General features: G+C 37.5%; 2 protein-coding genes across 2 annotated transcripts; both read left to right on the forward strand.

Annotated features, from left to right (window-relative positions):
- Positions 1-14,612: 14,612 nt before the first annotated feature.
- LOC141718409 (uncharacterized) lies at positions 14,613-15,023 on the forward strand. Its single transcript, XM_074520790.1, has one exon. The coding sequence runs from the start codon at positions 14,613-14,615 to the stop codon at positions 15,021-15,023; it is 411 nt and encodes a 136-aa protein (XP_074376891.1).
- A 1,197-nt stretch (positions 15,024-16,220) lies between these two features.
- LOC141717888 (zinc finger CCCH domain-containing protein 9-like) lies at positions 16,221-17,945 on the forward strand. Its single transcript, XM_074520118.1, has 2 exons — positions 16,221-17,216; positions 17,359-17,945. Exons 1-2 carry the CDS (start codon positions 16,362-16,364, stop codon positions 17,677-17,679), a joined length of 1,176 nt encoding a protein of 391 aa, XP_074376219.1. The 5' UTR covers positions 16,221-16,361; the 3' UTR covers positions 17,680-17,945.
- The last annotated feature ends 19 nt before the right edge of the window (positions 17,946-17,964 follow it).

The following is a 17,964-nucleotide window of genomic DNA, read 5'->3' on the forward strand; positions in this document are numbered from 1 at the left end:
ACTGGTATAGCGAGTCTCGACATCGTGCAACCGTTTGCTCACATAATACGCTGGTGACTGTTACGCATCCTCTTCTCTCACCAATACTGTGCTGATTGAATACTCTGAGACTGCAAGGTATAGGATTAAAGACTCCCCATCCAACGGTTTTGACAACATGGGAGGGTTCCCCAGTTGCTCCTTGATCCTCCTGAAAGCTTCCTCACATTCTGGTGTCCACACAAAGTCTTTCTCTGCCACTTTAATCGCCTTTTAGAATTTCTTACATCCGTTGGATGATTTAAAAATGAATCGATTCAATGCTGCAATTCTTCTAGTTAAGCTTTGCACCTGCTTCACACTTGTGGGAGACTTCATGTCCAGCAGTGCCTTGATCTCCGCAGGGTTAGCTTCAATTACTCTATGATTGATAATGAACCCAAGAAACTTGCCCGACTCAACACCGAACACGCACTTCTGCGGATTCAACTTCATGCGAAACCTCCTTAGAATGTTAAATATTTCCATCAGGTGCTTGATATGATCATTTGCCTCCTTCGATTTTACCAACATATCGTCTACATACACTTTCATGGTCCTTCCAATCTGATTTTTGAACACCATATTCACCAACTATTGGTAGGTCGCACCTGCGTTAATAAATCCAAATGGCATCCCTACGTAACAATATAACCCTTTATCAGTGATGAAGGATGTATGCTCCTGATCAGGGCCATACATGGGAATTTGATTGTAACCAGAGTATGCATCCATAAAGCTTAACAAGGCATGCCATGTCGTTGCGTCGACCAACTAATCAATTTGTGAGAGTGGAAAACTATCCTTCGGACAAGCTTTATTGAGATCTATGAAATCTACACACGTCCTCCACTTCCCATTCGGTTTTTTCACAAGAACCGGATTCGCAAGCCACTCGGGGTAGAAAGATTCTTTAATTAACCTAACTTCCAACAGTCGATCTACGTCCTCCTTTCTCCGCTCACCGGGCGACGCTTTTGTCGTACGCCCGTGCAGTTAGGGAAGATGTTCAACCGATGACACATCACCTCCGGGTCGATCCCAATCATGTCTGAATGACTCCATACAAAGACGTCGAGATTTTTAATAAAAAAACGGGGGAGCCTTTCTCTCATCTCATAGATTAACTGAGACCCCACTTTCAAAGACTTGCTTGGATCATCTTTATCGATCGGGACGGATATTGTATCCTTAGTTGGCCCCGTTTTCTCAGCGGGCATAGGGATCCTAGGATCCAGATTAAAATCAAAGTCCCAGGTGTCTTCCACTTCCATTCTTGCACTTGAGGGTGCGTCCTTACAGCTAGGAGCATCCATCTCAGGACAAGACATAGTTTCATTCTTTGCAAACATGGAGGGCGCGTCCTTCTTTTGAGGAGCATCAACCTCATATCCATTTTCACTCTCCAAGGGCGCGTCCTGTTTCTGAGGAGCATCTACCTTGGGGTTACTTTCCAGGCTTTATAAAATCTCACTTATTCCTTCCAACTTTTCTCCATTAATTTCCTTTTGCACAATATCTTCTTCATCATTTTCCATGACTTCCTCCACACTGTGAATCCTCGAAACATTCCCCAGTACCAAAGTAGGAGCGTTGGTTATGTGAGTTTCTTCTTCCTCTGGATCCTCTATAAAATATTGGGCGTGAACTTCTCCATTTGGTTTCACCTGAACGCCCGTCGCTTCTTCAACGGGTAAATATTTTCCTTCATACCTTCTCCTGCAAAATTCTTTAATATCCTTGTGATAACAGTCGCGTGATTCGTATTGCGACCCCCTCTATTAGGCGTCGAAAACTTTATCATCAAGTGATTTATCGAGATTATCACTCTGAATGCTCGCAACCAAGCTCTGCCTACCAGAACATTGTGCATGGACTCCTGATCCAGCACTTTGAAATCTATCATTTGAGTAACAGACAGAGATCCTTCCCCAAGTATGACGGGAAGTCTAATCAAATCCATAACCCTTACTGCCTCTCCTGTAAAGCCGTAGAAGTGTGCATCTTCAAAATTCATGTCACTATCCGGGAACCCCAACTTCTTGTACATGTTGTAATACAAGATGTTCGCGGAGCTTCCGTTGTCCAAGAAGACTCGATGCACATTCATTTTCCCGATAAGTATAGTTATTACCAACGCGTCATTATGACGATGATGTACCCATCTTGACTCTCTTTCTCTAAATGTAATATCATCGGATTCTCCTTTGAATAATTTCAGAGGCCGATCTTCCAAACTATGAATGTTGGCGAGCGGTAAGTGTCGTGCCTCTCTTGCATTTCTCTCCAACGCCCGATTACTATCACCAATAAATGGATGTCCTCTGAAAATTGCTCTAATACTCCCAGCCCTTTGTAACTTAACCTCCATTGGCTTCCCATCAACCTCAGTCTGTGGGGGATGCCTTTCATATTTCCCCTTGTTGTCGTCTCCTCTATGTCGCTTCACCTTATCAATCCAGTCTCCCAGATATCAAGCCTTGATCAATTCTTAAATCTCATCTTTTAAATGACGACATTCGTGGGTATCGTGACCAGTGCACTCATGGTACTCGCAATATTTTTTCTTATCTCTACTCTGCCATGAGGTCAGGCGGTCTGGTTTCTTGAAGATTCCTCTGTCCTTGTTTACTTTAAAGATGTGATCAATGGATGCCTCCAGGGGAGTATAATTACTCACTCTCTTTTCATAATTCGATGGGGACTTTACTCTCTCTGTACATTCACGGTATTCACCCTATTAGGACTTCAAGCATTCCGCCGATACTTTAGACTTGCAGACCTATCTCTCCTCTTAGCTCGCCCCTTTGATTTGTGGGTATTATCATTCTTCTTTATCTCGACAAGCGATTGCTCAATCGCTTTGAAGGATCCAGCCTGTGCAAGTACATCAGCTAACGACACATGTTCTTTTCCTTGTAAATGTTTCCAGAAATCTGTTCCCACGCGCAAGCCAGCTATAATAAATATTTTCAGTGTTTCATCAATTGCGCCTCTCACCAAGGTAGACTCTGCATTGAACCTTTTGAAATATGAAGTCAAGCTTTCCCCTTCCTTTTGTTTCAAATTGGCTAGTGTAGTAACAGGCGGCGTATACTTCACCGCAGCTTGGAACTTAGTCAAAAATAAGGTTTTCATTTGTTCCCAAGATGTGATAACTCCTGGGCCAAGTGTTTGGAACCACTATTGAGCACCTTCTCTAAAGGTAGCCACCAAAAGACGGTACCGTGCTAAGTCAGGTACCTAATATACATCCATCTTAATGTTGAAACGTCCCAATAATTCCACGGGGTCGGAGTTAGGGGTGTCAATTCTGGGTAATGGGTCGGGTTCGTGTCGGGTTGACCGTACCCGATCTAATTTTTTGGTCTACCCAAACCTGACACGACCCGAAATGGGTTAAAATAATTAAATCCGAACCCGACCTATGAATGCATGTTTTACCCGATTCTGACCTGGTTCGACACGAATTACAAACGGGTCATTCTAACCCAATCCAAGTCATAGTGAAAAAACTTCAAGAATATTTATAATCTACGATCTCTCTTAAAGATTATGAGACGGGGATGAAGTCAAAAATTTTCACCCCGGGCATATACATACATACGTTCATATTGTATATGTATACAAACCACATCTTCGATTTATCATTTATTTCATAAGAAAATCATGGCTTCAACATGTATGCAGATCGATAGAAATTAAGTAAAACAACCTTTGATTGAGAAAGAAGACAGAAAGTGAGAAAAAAAGAAAGATGAAAAATGAATACATATGATAAGAAGACAAGCGGCTGCTAAAGTGAAGATAAAATAAGGTTTATAGTTTGGATTGAAATTGACTTTAACTGCATTATTAATCTTATTGGGCTTGTTATTGGGCCAAAATACATAGGATAAAATATATAATATGTGAAAGATATATGCATGAGATATGTAATTAAATACTTTGGGTTAATTTTGAGTATTTCGGGTAGACCTGAAATTGACCCGATTTTTTCGGGTTAATTTTATGTCAACCCGAACCCGACCCGAAATCAAAAAACCCCAACCCTAATTCGTACTTTCTCGTATCGGTTTCGTTTTGGGTTTCAGGTCGTGTCAATTTTTGCCACCCCTAGTCGGAGTTTTCATGAAAGAGCAAGTCATTGGTTTTGTTCATGTATCCCGCATGTAGTTGTGCTTCCCTTACAACAACAGAGAAATGGGATGGAGCTTGCGCAGTTGCTGTTACCCTACATCCTTTGAGATGGTTGAGCAACCTCTTAAGATCATTTACATTAAATGTTCCTACTCCGGGAATGGTTTGAACATTGAGTTATTGAGGTTGCTCCACAACTTGTTGATGTTCCTCGGGATTAACCCCCGGGTGTACCGGCGGATCTCGCCGCCCCTCGCCCTAAGGCTGCGGCTATAGTATATTTCCATCTTGATTTTGAATATTCTCCTCCGTGCGAGGTTCCTCCTGGCCGTGCCTTGGTACCTCATTGTTGTTTTGTAACCTTTCTTGAATTTGGATGCCGTAATGGTCATAGGTCGCGTCCTAGATCTATTACCCATAGCACTGTGAGAAGCCACAGGAACAATAGCAGGGGCTTCTTCAGTTGAGGGCGCATCCTCTGGTCTCCCATTATAGGGCGCCCTCCCATGCTGGTATCCCATTCTTCCCCGTCCATTCCTTTGATAACTTCTTCCGTAATTTCCAAACCTTCCACGTGGAGGGGCATGCTCGTGTTTGCGGTGCCGCACCCTATCGTCCCTTGGATACGTAGGGGACACACATGTCGTATCATGGGGCCTCGCTTCTCCACCGTTTCCTTCCTTTTTCCACTCTAGAAACAACATCCTCAAATTGTCATCTTCGAGCCTTATGCCAAGTCTCCTCTTTAGAGTTGAAAAATCACTTATTTCCTCATCTTGATTCTGGATATTCTCCGCACAGCGACGTTCATTTATCGTACGCCCAGATCTATGCGAGTATGGAACAACCTGATTATCGATTCGAGGTCTCTTTCTTCCATCAATGTCCTCATCGATAAGCTCTACAATAGGCTCGACATCATCAGAGTATTCCAAGCGTCATGGAGTAATTTGCAGGTTTCCTCCATCGGCTTGGCCGCGAACATCCTGGGTATCTCTTTCGACCACGGGTGCTTTCCCCACAGCATGGCCATGGCGGGGAAAACAATGACCCCTTCTGGTTTTGTGACGCTCCACCGTGCTCAACCTTGAGTTAAAGTTGTTCAGAGTATCCCCATGTGATACAATTGCTCCGAGATATCAATATTGCTAATGAGAACTGGTGGCGTTCCTCCCACATCTGGAACTCGCGGAGGATCCACTATGTTTCTGGGCACGTAGGGTTCATGGCGAGTGTAGCCTCCCTCTCCCTCTTCTTCAGATGTGCTATCACTTTCATCGTAAGAACTTCCATCATGATTGTAAGACATCTTTTCCTCCTAAGACTGTGATCTTAATCAGCACCCCTCCTTCTAGCGCCAATTTGTTGACGGAGGAATCTGGAACAACAAAGTTTGAGGTTTCTCGCTGAAATTAAGATCTATGACGGTGGTTCTTTTCCGGAAAATCAAGCAGTGTGTGGTGGTTGTATGTTAATTGAGGGCTGGGATTGATTAGGGCAAGTGGTGGCTCCTTTTCAGCTCTCACCTTCTTACCCCTCTCAATGTGCCTACGTACCCATTATATAGGGATCAAGCTTGATGTAGTTCTTGGGGAACAAGAAATCTAATGGGCTTAGACTTCTTATTCCTAGGCCCGGTAGAAGCCCTTCGAGAATCCATCTTCCGCTAGCTTTAGGAATGTCCAACTATGAGGCCCAACCATGAAGGCCCAAGGCTCGTCTGTAATTGTAGGAATTCACGGATAATGCTTCACCCTGCGCAAGGATAACACTCCGCTACAACTATCTACCTTGATTTACGGACGCATGTATAGCTACGGTTCACCCCAAATGCCGGACGCGTCCCTGTCCCCCGAATGAGGATAACCCACCAGATAACAAGACCGGTGATCCCAAGCTCTTGGGTGCAAAGTGCAGGATGAATCCAAAGTTCTTCAACGAGGACACCCGTTGAATACAAGAACACAGTTCCCAGAGCACACACCAGATTTAACCCTGCATCCCCAACGAGGACACCCGTTGAATACAGAAGGGGGCCTTTATTAATGTTTGTGCCCTAGAGACAACACTATGATGTTTTAGTTTAAGATATTATGATTATTAATGTTTATGTTCTATCAATTATTTCCTTTATAATTTAGTAATTCTTAATTTTCTGCGATACAAATGTTAGATTAATAAATATCCTTGGAATATGATATGCAATTCTATATCTCTAAGTACATGACTTAGAAATAAGATTATGAGAATAGTATCAATATTCTTAAAGGTCCATAGTCAAGTATTAATAAGGGACAATAATAAAGCATTAAGACTGGAGTGTTTGTTGACTGATGATCACATCTCATTGATTATAGGTATGATGATACTAAAGTCAAAAACACAGGCAGATGTATATGTACATGGTACTGGACAGACCCAATGTGAGATTCTACATGTCTGTTGTGTCATAAGTAATTCTCACAGTGATAATGATGTAATGGTCCTTAGACCTGAAGTCATTATATTTCTATACGAGAATTAATATACATTGATTCCATTAAAAGTTATCCTTGACCGGGTAATGATAAAAGTGGACATTGGGTATATTATGAATCGTATGAGAAATATGAATGATCTAGATGGGATTTAACCCTCCTATTTTAGGAGTGATATTATTGGCCTTTTATGTGAGCTAGACAATGAAATGTGTTGTCACGCTCAAATGTTAATTTGATATGATAGTCTACTCATTGATCAAAGAAATATGGATTAAACTATGATGAGGATGACACATTACATGCCTCTAATTTAATCTATAATATTTGGTTAAAGGGATTATATTATATTGTACATTATTCACGAAAAGATTAATTGATCACCGATTCAATTATTATTACTTGGGTAGCAATGATGTATTACTAGATGCCGCTCATTATTTACGATTTTAAATTAGATTTAAAATTCGTTGTCAACGTAATAATAACCTATAGGGTCACACAATAAGAATGTTTGAAGGAATATTTAATTTAAATTGGATTTAAATTATATTAAAGTAATTCAAATTATTTATAATATTAATTAAGTATGACTTAATTAATTAGATAAATATTGATATTCGAATTTACTAATATTAATTATGAAATTCATTTGTTAAATAATTAGGTGTGACTTAATTTTTATACAAATAGGAATTTTGAATTAATAATAACCCCTAATTAGTTAAGAATTATAATTCTTATTATACTCTCTATATAATATCTCTTATGCGGCTGATTTTATAACGACTCGTGTATTTCTGTATTATTTAAATACGTAATTATAGAATTATTAAATAAATAAAATATGCATATGGCTTCTGTTAGCTCGTCGTTAATTTATTATTATGTATGTGTGAATTATGGTGTACCGGGTCGTTCGTGTAATTAATTAATTTGTTGTATTGAATCATTTTTACTTTTAAAAGTAAATTTAGTGCAAATTTATTTACATAAATATTTGGAATGTCTCTAAAATTATTTTTATGATTTTATAATTACAGTAATTATTTATGGGATTTTATAAAATTTAGAAGTCAATATTTCATTAATTATTTAGCCCTGAGTGATTTTCTGATTGTATTTATTCGTAAAATCTGTATTTAATTCCCGAATTCTACAAAAATTCTGAAACTCATATTTATTTATTTTGGGAATATTCTGAGAATTATAAAATTATTTCGGGAATTTTTGGGATTAATTTCGCCAGCACGTTATTTCTTTAATTGTTAAAAAGCGGGTACAGGTTGCGTTTTAGAAATTATTTAAAAATTTGAAAATTTATATTTTTATAAACTTTGGGATATTTGTAATATTTTAAGACTATTCCGTGATTTTATGAATTTATTTTAAGTGCAACTCGGTTCGTTAATTGTTAAATGCAGATACGAGTTGCGTTTTAACAATGCTTTAAAAATTATAAAAAATTTATTTTGTTAGTTTCGGAATTTTTAGAAAATTTTAAGACTATTTTGGTATTTTTTTTCAGATTATTTTACCCGCACTTTGGTTCTTTAAAATGCGAAGTGCGGAGCAGAATCGAGTTGTTAGGGGTACGTGTTACTTATTAGGATACGTGTCAAATTCCCATGTCTGTGTTAGTTACGTGTGCTGCGGTGATTTGCTAAGTTAAAAAAAATGAATGATGAAATAAAATTGGAAGAAGAAGAAAACAGAACAGGGGGAAAGAGGGCAGGGGGGCTCGATCTCGGGAGTCTCTCTCTCAGCTCTTAGCTCCTCCCATCTGTTAACTTTCTTTCAGCTTCATCTCCATTTGCTCTACCTCAACTCGTGACTGTTTCTTGATTTCCGTTCCGGTGAGCCGCCGTTAACTCCGGCGAGTCTTGGTGGTTTCGGTTGCCCTTCTTCCGATTGGATGGTACATACATGTATGTATATATTGGAGATATATATATGTGTGCCTGGATTGTAATGCCTCCTGTGTTGCTTGTTGGTTATTCCGGTCACTGCCGGTTTGCTTTCCCGGCTAACCGTGCGTGTATGCGCGTAGTATTGGCTTATTCATTCCTGTTTCCTACAGATTTATTTTTATGATAAATTCGATGATAATTATTTTGACATTATTCGAACTAATTTATGAAAATTTGAATTAATTTCTTGCGGTTATTTCGGATATTTCAGTGAAATAAATTTAGTTGCGTACGAGAATTTTAGTTATCGGTAGGAAACCCAGGATATACGGGCACCCGCGAGTTTTGCCGCCGTCGGCGATGAGCCTCGGCGAGCCGACGATGGACTATGATGTTTATGCTGATTCCTAATATTTTAAAATAAATAAAATTAGTTTTATTTTCATTTTTATTCCAAATCGAATTAGTTAATTAAAAAATAGTGTATCAGGACGATTGATTTGATTGTATTTATTGGATTGAATCGGCGATCGGGAATTTTAGTTGGATTGTTGCTGCATTTGGTTGTTGTTGGTTTGACGTCGATTGTATTCGACGGGTAGTCCGATAAATAAAGGAAGCGCTGCCCGATTTCCCGGAAATCAAATTACGGAATTACGGGAGCATATCCAATAATTATTGGGACGTCGAACGAATATGTATAAATATATATATGAATATTTTATGTGAGACCTGATTGTGTGTTGTGATGAAATGTTTGCCAAAACTATAAACCCTAATTTCGTACAATGACGGTTATACGTATTTCTTGAAAACGAACATCGAACCGACTTTCGAGAATGTGAACTCTAATTGATTCATGTATAATAGTATAATATGAGTCGGGTTTTGTTAACGTACGGGTAGATTGTTAGCGAGGATATGTCAAGCATACCTGGACGTCTAACGTAGGATATTTCGACCCTGTAGGTTTTAGTCGGGAAACTGAAAGTGGATGATGGACTAAAAAATAACCTAGTGGACAATCGACGAGCTCAGTAGGATTCCAACTGAAGAACCTGAGTGTTGAAGTTGAATCCAAGGCGATCTAGTGCTTAGACGATAAAGCCTGAACGTTGAAGTTGGATCCAGAATAGTGGGATAGTAAGGCAATAAAGCCGAGTGTCCGAATCGGTTCAAAGTCGAACATAGATAGTTGTAAAGCTCTGCAAGGCAAGTACCCCTAACCATTCTTTTATGGTTCAGTATATATGAATAGCTAAATGTTTTATTTTCGTAATGGAACAGAAATGTTTTAAGTTACGTATCCCCTGTGTTTGAAAATGTTATTAAATATGTGCTTTTGGGGAAAAGTAACTTCTGAAAATACCTATCTCGAAAGTGTGATTAAAAATAGAAAAGAGGTTTTGAATAGTGTGTTGTGACAGAATTGATTTTAACAAGAGATAGGTAAAAGTGATTTTAAAACTAGATAAAACGAATCAGATCTTGGATAATGTTGCGTTTGTGGCTAATTCGGTTGCGCGCATTACATAACCGATTAGTCCAGCATATTTAATCAGAGACCTAGGTAGTCCCTGCGGATCCGGTGATTTTGTGTGAAATCTCGATCAGCTTTCCTAGACATTTTGTGTGATAGCCCGGCCAACTATCCTAGATAATTTGTGTGGAAGCCTGATCAGCCGTCCCTAGATAACATCCAATACATATCTGATTGTGATTTAGTGGTTCCCGTAACGGAACAGATGATTTTATGGTTCCAGTAACGGAACACGTGATTGAGGTTCCAGTAACAGAACAAATGGTTTTGGGTCCCCGTAACGGGACAAATGGTTTTATGGTTCCTGTAATGAAACAGAAGGTTTGAAAATGAAAATAACATGCTAAAATTGAACTTTGGTTTTTATGCACAGCACACGACAGTTGATTTTGTTTTACAGAGCATGCTAGTTTTGACATTCAATTTATACCTGTTTTACATGTTTCTAACAAGTTATGAATTCTGTTCCTATAACTGCTTTACTTTATATCATTTTTAATTGTTATTCATATAGTGGTACTGCTGAGCAATTGATTGCTCACCCTTGCAGAATGTTTTATATATGTATTGCAGATGCCTAGGAGATTCTTCCGCGGTAGTCAGGGCAGAGTTCCAGTTTCTTTCGCGTCAGGCTCCTCTGAGGTAGTTGTGTTGGACCAAAGATGGTCTGTTGAGTTTGTGTATTAAGATAAAATTGTTAAGATTATTGTTATAAGTTAGTTTTGTATTAAGCGTAATCTAAGTCATATTTAAACCTGGAAAAGGTCTCGGTAAAGGGGTCGAGTTATGTATTATTCATGATTTGGATTGAATTATGATTGTTATTATTGTTGTTGGTGACGTCAACTCCTGACCCCGGGGTTGAGGCCGTCACTTATTTTGTATGCAAGACTTTTACGAAAAATCCTAGCCACCAAGAGAGAAGATGGAGAGAGCAAGAAGAAACGATATTGTGCTAGTACACATTCAATCCCTGCGTTCAAGTATTCGTGTGGATAACGATAGAGCGTAGATCGCGAGAGCGGGATGCGTGGTAATTCCACAAGTTTTGGATATCCATTAGTCAACCAATTCGTAAATCTTCTTAAGGTAAACAATCTTATCAACGAATTAAATATATGTTTTTCCTATGGATCATGCGGTGTGTTTCAAAATTCTGATTTTTCACGTTTTTAATTACCGTTTTCGTTGCGTTTATGTGCTCGAAACCCTTCAGTCTTCAATCATCAGGCATACCCCTGGAGGGCTTCAAGTTTTTCACGGACATCCCCCTCCTTGACTGTCTCGAGGAGGGAATTTTTCCAAGAGTGCCTGCAACAAATACGTTAGTAAAAATAATCTCTATTCTCCATTCCATGCTTGCCTTGTGCTCAAGATGTCCCTGTTTGCCTTATCCTAAATGAGGACAAGCCCAACCTATTCAATAGTATGCATCTCCCAAAGACAGGACGCGTCCTCTATGTATGGAATGCACACAATTCTCTATTCTCCATTCCATGGTTTTGTGGTTATGATAACATGTGGATAATCCATCTTATCGATTTTACTCATACAAGACGCGCCCTGAACCTCAGACGCATCCTAGTTCCCTTGTCATGACAACCTTGACTTCAAACGATTCAATTCACACAATCCACTACACAATCCACTACACAATCCACTACAGGTGGACGCGTCCTATATAAAGAGGGCGCCCTTAGTATATTGCAGTCCACGACTCTATTCTTCATTCTTTTGCCCCAATTCTATTCCAATTGACCCGTTTCTGACCCGACATGACCCAATGGTAAATTTTGGGTATAACACGATTCGTAAAAAAATTTGATTGTCGTTCATTATCGACTACCTGGAACTATTATTGAATCAGATTACTAGTTGATTATTCAGCTTTCATCTTTGGATCTTGATCCTCCATAGAACTGTGCCGTTTTAATTGATGATATTAGAATTATGGCATCAGAATTTTCCATCACATTCTCTTTCGTGCCTCGTTCGTGCGATACCCCTGCTCACTGTTTAGCCCAAGAAGCCTTGAATAATCTCCTCCCTCTCAATTGAATTTCTGTCCCTTCTCATGTTCTGTCCTCTCTTATAAATAGTGATTTTCGCAATTTGAATAATAGGACGGCCCTAGCATCATATCTCATAAAATTGACAAGGGAATATTAGCAATTTGAATAACAAGATCGTTCTAGAAATGATTAATTCGATATGAGTTGATCATTTTAATCCCACCTATACATGGAGATCTGTATTTTTTTCGTGAACGAATACATGCAGATCTTAAAAGGGGGGACAAAAGAATCATAACCACTAATTATTAACCAAACAACTCATTTTTAATGTCGTTACTCCCGTCTCCCTACCTGTACCATATATAGCTGCTCCAAATTCACATAAATATAGTAAAATCATTCGGAATCCTGTTTTTAAAATATATAAATAAATGTGTGTGTCCATCTGTTTCTTTTAACCAACTGTTTATTATTTTAGTAGTTCCCACCCCAACCATGTGCTTTTGTTTTACATGTACACATTATCTCCTCTCATCTTTTCGAATAAATTTTATTAATTTGTTGTAATAACAATGCTAAGCTACATGCAATTTAATAATTGTGACATAATAAAAAATGTTATTAGCAGTTGGTATTAAATTACAATATCACGACAAAACACGACATCAATAAAATAAACATCTAAAGATCATTCAGGATTGCTTTCACATACCTAGGCATCAATTTTATATAATTAATTTTCAGTTTAATTAGCCAATACAAGCTTACAAGTTGTCCCATTCTTGGATGATGCATGCACTCACATTTTACTGGTACAAGATACGATGCCAGTATTTTAACCTCTAAGAAACAAGAAACTGCATGTATAATAAAATTAACTACATAGTTGAAAATAAAAAAATAAAACATTATACATACTTTAATATTCAAACATTACGAAATCTTCTACTAATTCTTGGAACAACTTAACGTATAATAATATGCTCAATTCACCTTGCAGTTAATTTTTATTGTAACAAAAATGGTTAAATGTTGTAATCAAATTATAATTTTGACATTAAAAATAGTTTTCTCCTATTATTACATTTGACTGATGCATTCGATTGGCAATACCGATCAGTTGAACTCACCATTAATTAATAACACTTTTTGATGTAGCAGTATTTTTTTTTATTCGTTTATTGAAAGTTTAGAGTTCAAATCTTATTAAAGAGAATGAGGATATGTCGGTATGATTAACTAGTGAAAAAAAATCATTTTATCAATTTTTCTCCTTTTCAAAATTTCAAATATAACCAACTAAACTTTTAAAATAATGGCTTAGCTACTAGAACAAGTGTAACCTGTGAAGCCGTCCCTAGCTATAAATGATTGTTCTAAAAATCGGTTTAGGCTGTGCCTAGGCGTTTGGTGTCACTAAAACACCTCGAGACGGGTTTAGACATTTAATTAGATGATTTTTTTATAAAATCTTTCAAAATAAGTTAGAAAATAGTCTAGACAGTCAAATTCAGGATCAATCAGTAATTAATTAGGGGATATTAATCAGTAAAAAACTTAAAATGTGGTCAAATTAAGGTAAAATTGTTGAAATATAACTATTTAATACAAAAATGAAGCTAATAAATGAGATGAGAATATTTGCCTACTATATTTGATACTAAAATATTGATAATTATTTAACTTAATTGTATAAAAAATATTATTAATATTAAAATTAAAAATTATATAAAAATAATATTTAAATATAGTCGATTAATCATTCCGATTAATTTCCACTTGGACGATTAAACGCTAGACGATATCCCAACCGTCGTGTGATCCACCAAGCCATTTTTACGACATTGAGTGCAAGAGGAAATGCTTATTGTAATTCACATATTATTACATGAAATGAATTGTACTCGTTTGATCATGTGGAAAACAAAAAACTAATCTTGTAATCTTTTAGGTTATCAATCTTTGTAAACTGCATGCTTTGGTTGGTTTTTAACTTATAAACATGTTACCACTTACTACTACATATTAGTGGAGTTACTTTTGAAGCATGCAGCAAAAAATAGGATGTTGAGAATGGTAGCAAGCAAATACCTAAACGTGCAACCCTCATTCATCTGTCTCAGTATTTCCTAAACTCGCCTAGCCCATACACACAGAGACAATACTGGAATCCAATATATTCCTTGCAAATCTTTTTCACACCTAAAGTTATGCTGTTGGCCACATAGAGCCACTGAGGTAGCTTTTGTTGACCAGGCAGATATACCCCAGATTATTAGATTATATTCCTGATCCACATCTGACAAACAATTGCAGTTTTTTTTAGTTGGAGAACTCATTAAACAAGTTACACGTTTTTTACTTCCTGTTTATTTTTGGGAAAATAAATTTTTCATCTAAATATTAGCTAGTGCTATAAATAGTGCATAGAGCACAGTCTTTCCAGTATTCATTACTTGTGCAAACATAATTTTCTTCTCTCTCAAATCTAATTTGTAATCTTGAAAAAACAATGGAATATATTTTATCGAACCCTTTAAATGGAAGCATGAAGAGGTTTCAAAGGATGAGAAGGGGAAACACAAAACTCAGTGGTTCGGGGGCATACCAGAAGAGCATGAACACTGTCCGGTTAGGAGGCAGCCCTCGACGAGCTTGGAGGATCAAGGTTGTCCCAAAAATGAGGTTGAAGAGAGTATTGTCGTCGCCATTGAGGTTATGGAAGAAGCTGAAGATAGGTTATGTAAATATGATGCTAAATTTGGTGAAGCGCCAGAATTCGAATGTATTCGGTGGGAAGAGAGTTCCAATGGGACGTCAACTTCCAACTGCATCTTACTCCCCTGCTGAGTTCGATAGCAGACTAGTTATGGAAATTTACAAATCTCTTGTAGCTTCCCGTGAATTGGCTGCCTCTACTTAACCATTGTGATTTTCAGTTGTTTTATCTTTTCACCATTCATTCATTATTTATTTTAATTGTGAGTTTCATTTGAGAGAACATATTTTCAATAATGCACTTCACAAAACAAATTTATACATGCTGTGCCTGTGTACCTGCTTAATTACAGATCACAATGCTTCTAAAGATTTTAAAGTAAGTGTTCAATGCTAATTTTATTCATCAACGGTGCTTTAAAATGTTTTACAAATCAATAGTCAGAGTTTGAAAAAAAACTGGTATTTACACAAAGTCGCATGACATTTGTATTGTTTTTTAATCTAAATTCTGAATCCGTGAGAAGTGAATTATATTAACTGTGACTGCACGAAGACATTCGTAGATAATGTTGTGCCATAGTGACGATTAAGCAGGAAACGATGGGGCTAGATGTCCTACCATTGAATTTACAGCTCGGTACCTCGTACTATCCTTTGGCCTTGACTAGCGAGGATAGTGAAACTTTTTTTTCTTGTACAGTCCGTGAATTTTGATTAATCGGTCATAAACCACTTAGTATGAATACAAGTTTGCATTATATTTCACGTGTTCTTTAGCATAAACTTTTGAATTATCATGTTGCAGGGTAATGTAATAATAATACCCATACATGTGTCATGAAATCTGAAATATAAACATTAAAGTACACGTCCTGGAAAAATTCATTCTTGCCAAAAAGAAAAAACAACAGTCGAGATAAGTACCATCTTTTGAATGTCTTTTTTGTCTATATTATAACACCATTTTGTAATTGCAACGCTGGATAAAACTTGTGCGAACACCAACTTTAGCAAGCAAGACCAAAACGTTAAAAAGAAGAAATGTACTTGTAAAAAAGTGGTGGTTGAAAATGAAGAACAACAAGTTGGTTAAAGTAGTAAAATGGAAGCAACTATTTCTGTATTATTTGATGCTGGTGCGTGTGTGTGTGAGAGAGACGAACAAAATTAACATTAACGGCAGCAAGTCCCTTTACTAATCCAACAACCATCAAACTAAACTCATGATTACAGCCTTAGAATTAGCCCAATTCTAGCTTCAATTTAACACCCCTAACTAACACTACCAGCCATTCCTCCAACTTCTGATAGCTCAGTCCCATGCATGCACGATCCGATTTACGTTTCAACATGATTAACTGTTAGACAAAGGATGCATGTCAGCATATGTCTGTAATATATTTATATTTGTGACATGGATGGTGACAAGTGGGACTTACCATTCTGTTACAGATCTACCTGCACTGCTATATAACTTTCGCATTCCCTGTAACGGTTTGTTAAATCCGATCGATTTCTTAAACAGTGTTGCAGATTGAATATGTCGAATGAGAATTGTGTATGGGATGCAAGCAGCGGCAGCAACAGCAACAACAACAACAGCGGCACTACAGCTGCCAACAATATTTCTTCCTCCAGTTGTAACTCCTCACCTCGTCTACTTCACCATATTAACATTATTAATGATATTACTAATAATTTGGATCCTTTTTGTAATTCTCCTACTACTTGTTCTTCCTACAACCAATTTCTCCCATCCGACGATGAATACTTCTCCACGTTTTATCCTTGCATCAATGATTTCCTCATATCCTCCACAGATAACAATTCTCACTCAAACTCTCCTTCCTCTGATGACTTGTCATTTGATCATTTCTCCAACGCCATTGCTGCTCAAAACTGCCTCAACCAGGCCAGCTTTATCCTTGAAAACAGCCATCTCCATGATTACTCCTATGCATTTTACCTCTCTACTCTGCAGAAATCGATCAAACAACTCAACGCTCTTCGCCAAGAAAATGAAAACCTTCGTCTAGCTAATGCAGATTTGGTTAGCCGCATAAATCTTCTTTCACAAACCAGTTGCCTTGTCCCTTCATCCAGGTCCTACCTAACCAACGACTATAATCGCCATCGATTAACTTCCGTTGGTGATAGTCGAGTAATTACCAAATCGAGCGTCAGTCCTACAAGTGTAATTCAACAGAACCACCACGACAAAAGAAACTACCACAAAATTTCAGCAGTTCATCCCAAGACCATATCTTTTCGATCAAGTAATCATGAGAAGACGAATGATCAACGTGGCAATACAACAGGAAACATGAACAGGGAAAATCGTAGGTGCAATTCATACCAGCCAGCATTCACAACTGCTCCATCTCTAAACCAACAGGTGAGTCAAATTTAATAATCGACGTAGCTAGCTTCCAATAAACTTGTCACACTATTACAAACCACTAAAACAGTTCCTAATTTATTGTCAAACGCCTATTTTAAGTAATTGCGACATTGATTGTATTTTAAAAATTTAACAGAGACGATTATACACGAACGGTGCGATGGGAGAAGTGGAAGGAGTTGAAATGGACATTGAGGTGTACAATCAGGGAATGCAGAAAACGGAACTGTGCAACAAGTGGGAAGAGAGTGGTGAGTGCCCGTACGGGAACAATTGCCGATTTGCGCATGGAGTTGCAGAACTTCGTCCCGTAATACGGCATCCCCGTTACAAAACTGAGATATGCCGAATGTTCATCTCTGGTAATATGTGCCCTTATGGACATCGCTGCCACTTTCGTCATTCTTCTTCTCCTACTCATCAAGACATACTTCAAAGCCACGCTTCACTGAACTAATATATATTTGTTGTGAATAAATTTTTATTTCAATAATACTTATTATTTTTTTAATTTGTATAGATCATAAAATAATTATATTATAGAATAAACACAAGAAGGTGACTAAACTATTATTGGTTTGAGAATTTATATATTGAGGTTGTGTTTCCGTAAATGTCCTGTACCTTAATCGTCTAATGAGATTTTACTTGTAATTGAACATGAATTATAATAGTGAGTATGCTTGCTTTGATTTATTTTTGTAATTGTGATACTGTGAAATTTTTTGTTATGATAATTATT

The sequence above is a fragment of the Apium graveolens genome, chromosome 4 (assembly GCF_009905375.1).
Source record: "Apium graveolens cultivar Ventura chromosome 4, ASM990537v1, whole genome shotgun sequence".
Taxonomy (NCBI): domain Eukaryota; kingdom Viridiplantae; phylum Streptophyta; class Magnoliopsida; order Apiales; family Apiaceae; genus Apium; species Apium graveolens.

Bases quoted from the DNA above. Each gene is read 5' to 3' on its own strand.
- LOC141718409 (XM_074520790.1), top strand. From the start codon at position 14,613: ATGGAATATATTTTATCGAACCCTTTAAATGGAAGCATGAAGAGGTTT.
- LOC141717888 (XM_074520118.1), top strand. From the start codon at position 16,362: ATGTCGAATGAGAATTGTGTATGGGATGCAAGCAGCGGCAGCAACAGC. The intron at 17,217-17,358 runs GTGAGTCAAATT...AAAATTTAACAG, and splicing joins CTCCATCTCTAAACCAACAG to AGACGATTATACACGAACGG.